Genomic DNA, 10,653 nt, shown 5'->3' on the forward strand with positions numbered 1-10,653 from the left:
TCTATAATTATGTCCTGTCGTTATTTTTTAATTGACGGTATGGATGCGTGATGATCGATCGGCATTCAGATTTGCGACACATTTGTGTTCTTCTACTTCTACGACAGTTCAACTTGTTTTTCATTGATCACCAGGTTCTGTAAGTGTTTGATATTAATTGACGCCTGGTGACTCTACCAACTGTGGGGTCAAGAAGGGCCAGGCCAAACTCCGCGATGGGCGAGTGTGTATGTTTGTGTTAAGAGAGGCTGGTAGGTGGTGGGTGGGAGCTGGATGAGGACACTCTTATTGTCTTGGCTGTCACGGCTGGATGACCCCGGAGCCCCTCTGAGGCCCCAAAGGCCCCAGAGGCCAGGCCACAGCAATGAGTCCACGGGCCCCCAGGCCGTGAGAACCCCGGCTCTGGTCAATGAGCGCTGGGAGCCTGGGGACCCTGGGAGCAACTGGCTGGGCCATCTGGAGCAGAGAGCAGAGACCCTGACACACGGCTGTCACCCGAGGGAGACACGCAGAGACATGGACGGAGACAATGTCTGCTCCCTTGTTTCTGCCTCTGCTTCTGTCACACACACACACACACACACACACACACACACACGCACACACGCACACACGCACACACACACGCACGCACACACACCCTTGCAGACAACTCTAAAGTGAAAACACGGTAGCCGTGACTGCATAATGGTGCTATTGCTACCATTTGAGTGGTGAGTGGTAGTCTTTTCCAGCTGAGCAGATTAGCATAGATCTCCCACGCAGACAGAGTTGACCTTCACTCTGGCAAACACTTGTCAAAATGCCAACGATAATTACCTGCTCTCTTCGCAAACAGCAGAATGGTTTATCCACCTGCATCTCATGCGTGGAGGACGGCTCTGTAGTGCCATGGCTGCCTGTTTTCGGACATACGCTGTTTGCAAAGTCAATATAAGCCTATGCGACACACAGGTGCGCGCCTGGTTTCTGCTTTACATTGTAATATTTACCATTCAGAAGTCAGCAAAGCGGCTAGAGGCTAAAGAAATAAGTGTAAATAAATAAATAAATGTTGCCACCGCTTTCAATATGCTCATGTCGAGACCCAGCGTTCACACGGCTGAAATGAAATTAGTTTTGTCAGCGTGGGTCGACACGATCAAGAAACATGTCAAGAAAACCTTCTTTTTTTCCCCCCCTCCCCTCTTTTAATACAGCAGAGCTCGGCAGTGTCTGTGTCGGATGCCTGATTGTCTGTGTGTTCATGCTTCAACATCTGTATCAGTGAGCGCAGAGGTCAGAAAACAACCAGATTCCCCTCCCTCCCTTCCTCTTCCCCCCTCTTCCCCCTCTCTCCCTGGGCACTCTCCTCTCTCCTCATCACTGACTGCCCTCTCTGGTTGAGTGCTTGAATGTGCTCAGTTCGGTGATCAAAGTCTTCCTCAGTCTCTTCTCCTCCATCGCCCCTGGCTTTGTGCATGTGTGTGTGTGAGTGTGAGAAAGTGTGTGAAAGCGAGTGTGTGTGTGTGTGTTTGTGTGTGTCATCCGGCTACAATCCCGGCTCTCAGTCGTCTAAACCGTCAGTCTCACTATCTTCTTTCAGTCTCAGTAGTACCCTGCCAGGCTCCCTTGCATCATCTGCCTGTCTGCTAGAGGGCACACACACACACACACACACACACACACACACACACACACACACAAATATATATATATTCACAAACATAAACGCACCAGGATGCTGATTCAATATGACACATCTAACTTTCCTGTCTTCCTAAACATTTATGCATTGTTGATCTCAGAAACTTCTGCTGTCTGTTGCAATAGGTACACCGCAGTTTGTTTACTCCACACGTGCATGCGTTTGTGTGTGTGTGTGTGTTTGTGTGCGTGTGTGTGTGTGTGTGTGTGTTTGTTTGCTGCAGGATGCTAGATAACCAGAGTTGCATGAGTCACAGTAAACCGCTGAATGTAGCGGTTTGGTTTTTGTCGAAACTTTTTGTCTCTACCGGGGCGTCAGATGTCTTTTTAATTCCAAGGTCACAATGCTTCATCACAATGCTTGTTGTTTTATATTTACTTCTCTTCCAGTGCCTCCAGGAAGAGAACATATCTCAAAAGGCAGCTTTTAAAACAGGGCATTCTGGCATCTGTAAATCAGTCTCAAGCATCTAGTCTTTATCCTTGTCCCCGGGCCCGGAGAGTGAGCCACTGACTCTTTGTGCTCGTCTCACAGAAAAAGGTGTCGTGTGGAAACGTTTGCTATTGTGTTGAGGAGCCAGGAATGTCCCAACCCATGAATTAAGCTGTGTCTTACACTCCCCTTTATTCTTTTCAGTCGCTCTCTTCCCCGTTCTCCGTCATGCCTCTCTCCTCTCCTTCAGTGTTATCCCCGCGCCTCCATGTCCTGCAGGGTCAGGGCTGCACTGCTCCCGTAAACACATTTACTGTGTCAACATTAGCAGTTAAAGACAGTAACAGGTGCCTGTCAACAGCCGGCCAGATCTCTAGTGCATTAAAGGATCTTTGCTGGAGACGAGGATTAGTGTCGCCTGGCATTGTTTGTTTGCTAATTCCATCTCCAAGGTATTTGTGGAAAATAGGCATGAATAATTGAAAGCGGTTTCTAGTGGACGAAACGAAGCTATCAGCGAATGGAGGGAGATTAATGAGCGGGGGGGGGGGGGGGGGGGGGGTGAAACGCAACGCAAATTGGAGTAACGTTTTACAGACGCCCAGAAAGACCCTGAGTTCGTAAACAAAAATTGAATATGCATTGTTTCATTTGGGAGGGGGGGTGGGGGGCATTGAGATGTGAAAGACGTGGATTAAGAAAAGAATACAGCAATATGTTTCAATGTGAAGTGTGTTGACGCATGATGCTGTGGTATTAGGGTAATTTTTATATTGCCAATACGTAGCAGTTTTAATTAAATCATCATATTGTCTATCCTAATGTGTGTTTTGATAGAAAATCCAACTTTCTGACAAGGTTATGAATATATGTACGCTGATGTCCACTGATGGATTACTGATTGAGTATATCGGGCACAGGCCCAGGGGCCCAAAGACTCAGGAGCCCTTCTGGCCACAACCTGCAACATGTCACTTCCAAAGACACACACCAACCACAATGAGACAAAAAAATTACCACGAGGAAACATAAAATGAGGACAAAGAGACACAAAATGACTATAAGAAGGGTCAAAGCAACCAGAATGAGACACAAAAGGACCACAAAGAAACATAAAACAACCATAGAGATGCGAAATAACTGCAAAAAGGGGCAAAAACAACCACTATGAAACATAAAATGACTAAACAATCCCCCCATGCTGGTGTCTAAACCCATGAGTAACACTTCGCATCTGTAATTGTTTGCAGATTTTTATTTTAAGTCTTACCTTTATCTTGCTTTTTAACAGCATGATGCCATTCTAGCAACATTAGCAGTCCGTCATCACCTAGGCAGACCAAATTAATACTAGTGGCCACTTGGATTAATCAGGTTGATTAATCCAAGATCAATTCTTTAGGTCCGTGTTGAATCCATATTTGTAATTTGCTATTTGTTATTAGCCTGTTAGTCCTCAGTCATTTCAGAGGTTTCAATGAGAACCATCTCTTTGCAGTAAGCTGAGCTTCACGTGACAAGAATGCAATAATCTAGTGTTAATGATCGGATGACGTATAGCGTAAAAATACAACTTTGTCTTTACTGTGGTAGCTGTCCCTTTTTTTTATTTATTGTTGTATTGGACTAGAGATTCATGAGCCCCAGAGGATGAAACCCTATGACGTGATCACCGGACTTTTCCTCCAGCGCCACCGTGAGCTGGACATTTGTAGCCAACAAGTCTTTTTTTGTTGAAACCTTTAGTTTATGAGCACATACTTTCAAAACTATATATTCCACACCGGATTAGTCTAAAACAGAGATATAGATATATCATAATATATATAGATAGACCTTAATAGATATACAGTACATATATACCTTGATAGAGGATTTTTTTTATATTGTACATATATTGGACTTTATTGGACAGCTTAGTCCTCGTTGATATTCCTTGTTTTGAAGATAATATTGGAATCAGGATTTTCTCAGAAGATTTGCAATGAAAAGCATGTCAGTTGTGTATTTGTAAGTTCCACCTTGAAGGCTCGTCATACATAATGTGACTCCACTTGTTTAAATCTTTTTGTAACTGATCACCTCTGGCTTTGAGCCAACGTGTTGATGAATTTTTGTATCTTGCCATGAGCTAATTTCCAGCTGAGCCCGCGCAGGCCGGCTGGCAACAACACACTTTCTCGCTCGTGGTGGTGAACATAATAACACTAGATTCATGCTTTATGAACGGATCCCCCCCCCCCCCCCCCCCCCCCACAAAGTCGTAATGAGACACGCATCCCAGTTTACTCTCTGCACCCGAAGTAAAACTACAAAATTAATATTCTTTTCATCGATAATGTTCACGAATACCAGACCATTTGGAATAATTTGCTATAATAAAAATGTTCCCGGAGCACCGGTGTCTGTAGCCAGCTTTGGGATCTTTGTGTGTTTTTTGAGGACACGACAGCAGCAGGTGCTGAAGAAGCTGTCTGACCAGACAGAGAATACTGAGCACCATGTTGAGCAGCAACTCCAACCTCCTCCTCGATCCTGCCACCAGCAGCACTCTCTTATTCCTCTTTTGCTTCACCCCGACCCCTCCGCCCCTCATCTCTATTCTCCCCCATCCCTTAATCTTCCATGCCTGTGCCCACAGTGAAGAGACCATGTGCTGATGGCCCTCATGTCGAGAACAGCAGGCACTTGTGCGTCGTGTTTGTTGTGCGCACCGGGGTTTGTATCCTTGATGGGTGCTACTTTATGAGGCAGCGGATACAAACGGTTATGTAAATACGCTTCTCTTCCATCTCCCGCTACTGCGTGAGTCATAATTCAATAAAAGAAAAGCACTGAAACATTTCCCCCGTCATCGTGAACTGAGAATTTTGTGACTCTTTTAACTTGAAGAGAAGTTTAGTTTGAGGCTTTATGTTTTCTTCCGGCGCAAACTAAAAACACATCTTTTTCGACTATACCTTGAATAGGTAGCACTTAAATGCCGTAGTAGCACTTAAATGTCCCTTACCGATAGCACTTTAGTAGCACTTAAATGGCACTTACGGATAGTACTTTGTAGTTTAACTTTATTGAAGAAATTGTACTTGCTTGATTCTTGTTGTTCTGAGTTTGGACTCACGGTTTTATGTACTTATTGTAAGTCGCTTTGGATAAAAGCGTCAGCTAAATGACATGTAATGTAATGTAATGTAATTTTCTCGATGCCTTCATCGCAAAGTAACGTGTAACTAGAGCGCATTAAATGTTACTGAACTGAAATGAAGCCTAAGTAATGCAGATCTCTGTTTTATTGCCAATAATGGTAATGCTTGATTTAACACATTTCTTGAAACAGATGCTGTTGTCTCACCCCATTAGCCCAAATTTAACTTAAGATAATTACATTTATAGGTCTCAATACTAATCTTAATGACTTGTAAGTGTAAGAATATGTTTTTCTTCATGTCTAATATATAAAGAGGCATTAAAGCCGGCGAACAGAAACTCCTCTCTGGCTCATTCTCTATTTTTTTCAGTGTCTAAGAAGAAAAAGCAGTTTGCGATACACTTATTTCTTTGATCGGTGCGACGTGGAAGCGAAGGATGAGACTCTTGATCTCCATCTATGTGGCTTGGATTGCACCTCATTTGAACGGATCATTTTGGACAAAAGCTTCCGCCGAATGAATCATAAAAATGTTACACATGGTGGCTTTACGTTTTTTAAAGGTGCTCTGATTGATCTCACAAAGCGACATTTGCCCGCTCGCTTGTAATACACCAGCCAGCATGAAGTCACAATGGTTCACAGAAATCCCAAAGAAAAATCAGCAAAGGAGCTGGAGATGTATTCTATATATTATTGTGATGTATTCTATATGTGTGACTGGAGAGAAACGTTTTCTTTTCCACCTTTTAAGTTCATCAAATCCGTATGGTGCACACCATAGTGGTTACAAGGATATTCTCGATTACTGAACTAATAGTTTATAAAATACGTAGTTTTCTACCAAATGATACAAAGAAAGCAGTCAACTCAGAAGCTGGAAAAATCATTAATCGATTAACACAATTTGATTTTTTCTGATTGATAAATCAACTCGTTGTGACAGCTCTACACTAAGACCTATATATTTATATATATATTATATATATATATTGTATATTTCTTTTGAATATTGCTCTTAATGGACAGATGACACTTAAAGTGGTTGAAACCACAAAGGGTTGGTACAAAACAAAGCGAGATGGCCATACGTTTGCTGCACGATGTTGCCTATCCATGTGTGTGTGTGTGTGTTTGTGTGTGTTTGTGTGTGTGTGTCTGTGTTTGTTTGTGTGTTTCTAGTTCACCACTGTCTGACCTCATGAGTATGTGTTTTTTCTCTTAATGGTACATCCTCACTAAATTGGCCCCTGAATGCAGCATGCTCTGTCAGTGGTTGTGTGAGTTACAAGTGTAGAGAAACAAAGAGAGCCAGGGAGCTTCAAAGCGGGTGGGTGACATTTCGGGCTTTCCATCTTCAAAGCACTATTTGCTTTTGTAGTTCCTCTTTGAGAATAATTATAGATATTTTTTCCTAAAGGATTACAGCGGACTGAGAACACAGTGTAGAATTTGAGGGCCATTTCGTAACAAGGATACACAATGAGCTGTCATCATTTTTAAATGCATTTATTCCACTATTATTTGCAATTATGCATAATTTAATAAAACTTTTTACGAGGCACATGATACACAATATCATAATGTTTTTCCTTATTGGCAGTTATTGGCAGTGAATCGATCGTTGATCCCAGAGCCACCTGGGCGAGTGTCTCCAGATGGGGGTCGGTGGGGTGGGAGGGGGTGACGTGAAATCCACCCTGTCCGCTCCTTTTCGTTCACCTCTCTTCCTCTTGTCTCTTTCTTCCAACCCCCGCATCCAAGTGCCTCTCTATAATTCATGTCCAGGTGCAGCGCCAGCTTTCTCTGGCACAGGGTTTGAAAGAAGAAAAGACAGATGTTCAATTTTCACTTCCTTTGTGCGGCTCTCTCTATACCTGTTTGTGTTTTTGTGGACCCGTAAAGCAGAGTGTGGTTTTCCAGCAGTTCAGCGTGAGCAGTAATGAAGGCGAGTAGCAGCCATGACTTACCGCTGGGTGTTTAGATGGTTGCCGTATAGCCACAAAGATGGGGTTGTTGTTGTTGTTGTTGTTGTTTCCTTTGGGTTTGTGCACCACCTTGAACATGAAACAGTGTCTGTGTGAAGAAATATGTATCCGCAACTGGCTGAACAAGTAAATAATGTCCAGTTCTGTAGGGTTTTGTCTCTTGGGGTTGTTTGGAATGAGCTGATTTTTTTTTCGTACGTCATGAGAATGCCAAGATGTGCCTGCGGCACAGCTGTGTTGACATGCGGCTTGTGTGCATCTTGTCTTACAAAGCGCATGAACCTCCCACTGACTGCAGAGCTGTGGGAGTGACTGAACTCTGCAGGTGGATGTCGTGCAAAGTGACATGTACAGGATCAGGTGTGGCCTGAAGAGAGCTCGTTTTCGTTGCTCTCTTTGCCTTCATCAGATGAAACATGCTGTAGGTTTTTTCTTTTATGATTTTCTTGGGAAAACATATTAATTCATTTATAAATAATTTTCTGCAACCATGGATTATTTTTCTTTTTTTTAATCGATACCCTGTTTGGTCTTTAAAAAAAAAAAAAAAAAAAATATTGTTTTCCAAAGCCCATTATGACGTCCACAAATGTGTTGTTTTGTCCACAACTCAAATATATTCAGTCACTGTCTTAGAGGTCACATTTAAGATCTATGTGTTCATACTGCTCTATTACACAAATGAGCCGGAGAAGTTAAAGAGGAGTGAGCATGTCCAGAGGAACTCACGGGAATAAAAGAAAGTCATTAGCAGCGGCTGCAATATTTTCACACCTCTACTTATTTATTTTTGGGGCGGACAGGCAATAATACAGTGTTTACATCTTAAGGCGAATGTTCACAGTGCTTAATGGGTTAAACTTTTTTTTTTTTTTTGGGGGTTCAAGCATGGGTTTTCTGACTCTCTGTCCGTCTCCACAGAGCCTGAACGCATCGCTCTCTCTCTTCCGGTAAGCGTATTGCATCACTTCCGGTTGCCAGCTTAGCAGCTCGCGATGTTTTCTTCTCCCCCTCCCGCTCCCTCTTGCTCAGAGTGTCTCATGTATAGCTATTCCTCTGCCTCCCTTAATGATAACGGTACATGCAACAAGTGTAGTTCATTTGCTAGGTTGGAGGCAGTTCTAAGTGGGTTAGATGCACGGCTCCGCACCATCGAAGCTCAGACAGTTACGCTAGTTAGCCCGCCTCCCCCCATAGCCGGTGCGGAGCCTTTAGCATTAGCCTCTGATAGCTGTCCCCCGGCAGCTTTCGAGCAGCCGGATGGCTGGGTGACTGTTCGAAGGGGTTTTAAGTCTAAACAGAAGTCCACTGAGCACCGCCAACCTCTTCACGTTTCAAACCAGTTTTCCCCACTCAGCGACGCACCCGCTGAGAAACCCACTCTGGTTATAGGTAGCTCCATAGTCAGAAACGTGAAGATTGGGAAGCCAGGGACCAAAGTCATATGCATCCCGGGGGCCAGAGCGGGCGACATTGAATCTTGTTTAAAACTGCTGGCTAAAGATGAGCGTAGTTACAGTAAGATTATAATACACGCCGGCGGTAATGACTCCCGACTGCGGCGGTCAGAGGTCACTAAAATGAATGTGGAATCGGTGTGTACTTATGCCAAGACAATGTCGGACACCATAGTTTTCTCTGGCCCTCTCCCCAATCTGATCAATGATGACATGTATAGCCGCATGTCGTCATTCAACCGCTGGTTGTCCAGGTGGTGCCCAGCAAACAATGTGGGCTACATAGATAACTGGCAGACTTTCTGGGGAAAGCCTGATCTGATGAGTCGAGACGGCATTCATCCCACTTGGGATGGAGCGCGTCTCATTTCTGCAAACATGGCGAAGTTGATTAGCGGACTTAATCCATGACCCAGAGTTCAGATCAGGAAGCAGAAGCAGAGTTGTAGTCTTCCACCCTTCTCTGCACTTCCATTAGAGCAGTTACCCACCCTTAACCTTAACTCTATAGAGACTGTGTCTGTCCCACGGCCACTTAAATTAATTAAATCAAAAGTAACCAGAAGAGGAGTCATACAAAATAACCTCATACAGGTTAACATCAATATTTAAAAAGTGCAACAAAACAAGATAATTAAATGTGGACTCCTAAATATTAGATCTCTGTCATCTAAAGCTGTATTAGTAAATTATTTAATATCAGACAATCACATTGATTTATTGTGTCTTACTGAAACCTGGCTGAGCAATGAAGAATATGTCAGCCTAAATGAATCAACTCCTCCAAGTCATATTAATACTCACATTTCTCGAGGCACCGGCCGAGGAGGTGGAGTAGCAGCCATCTTTGACTCAAGCCTATTAATGAATCCTAAACCTAAACTAAACTACAACTCATTTGAAAGCCTTGTTCTTAGTCTTTATAAACACTTGAGTGTTTATCAAGTTTAGTCCTTAAAAGTGATAAGGTTATTATTGTAGGAGATTTTAATATTCATGGGGATATTGATAATGATTTCCTTAGTACTGCATTTATCTCATTGTTGGACTCGATTGGCTTCTGTCAGAGAGTACAGAAACCCACTCACTGCTTTGGCCACACCCTCGACCTTGTTCTTACATATGGCATTGACATTGAGCATTTGGAGGTCTTCCCATAGAACCCTCTTCTGTCAGACCATTACCTCATAACTTTTGAGTTCATACTCCCGGAGTATACACCGTTAGTCAAAAGTTTCTACACCAGATGTCTAACTGACAGTGCTGTAGCTAAATTTAAAGAAGCGATTCCTTCTGCATTTGATTCAATACCACGTCTCAATGTGACGGAGGACTCCTCTGCTAACTTTAGTCCGTCCCAGATTGATTATATTGTCGATAGTGCTACAGGCTCACTGAGAACGACACTAGACTCGATAGTCCCACTGAAGAAAAAGACAGTGAGGCAAAGGAGGTTTGCTCCCTGGTATAACCCTCAGACCCGCGACCTAAAGCAAACTTCACGAAAGCTCGAAAGTATATGGCGTTTCACCAATCTGGAAGAATCACGCTTAGTTTGACGAGACAGCCTTAAAACATATAAAAAGGCTCTCCGTAATGCCAGAGCAGCCTATTACTCATCAGTAATAGAGAAAAATAAGAACAACCCCAGGGTTCTCTTTAGCACTGTAGCCAAGCTGACAGAGAGTCACAGCTCTGTGGAGCCGTGTATTCCTATAGACCTCAGTAGTAATGACTTCATGAACTTCTTCAATGAAAATATTTTAACTATTAGAGGCAAGATTGATGATCTCTTGCCCTCAACTACTGACGATCTGTCATCAAGAGGAGTGGCCTTGGAAACGTCTGTATGCCCTGGTGTATATTTGGATAGCTTTTCTCCCATTAACATAGACCAATTGTCTTCAACGGTTTCTACTTCTAAACCGTCTACCTCTCTCT

At 43.3% G+C, this 10,653-nt stretch overlaps 1 protein-coding gene across 1 annotated transcript in view; it reads left to right on the top strand.

The window, feature by feature from the left end:
* Positions 1-273: 273 nt before the first annotated feature.
* The window catches only part of ptprn2 (protein tyrosine phosphatase receptor type N2), a 54,218-nt gene continuing 43,838 nt past the window's right edge, over positions 274-10,653 (top strand). Inside the window, exons 1-2 of the mRNA XM_034560718.1 lie at positions 274-531; positions 2,324-2,419. Coding sequence (XP_034416609.1) covers positions 274-531; positions 2,324-2,419 — 354 coding nt within the window. The remainder of the gene's footprint in view (positions 532-2,323; positions 2,420-10,653) is intronic.

Source organism: Cyclopterus lumpus, chromosome 20 (assembly GCF_009769545.1).
Source record: "Cyclopterus lumpus isolate fCycLum1 chromosome 20, fCycLum1.pri, whole genome shotgun sequence".
NCBI classification, from domain to species: Eukaryota; Metazoa; Chordata; class Actinopteri; order Perciformes; family Cyclopteridae; genus Cyclopterus; species Cyclopterus lumpus.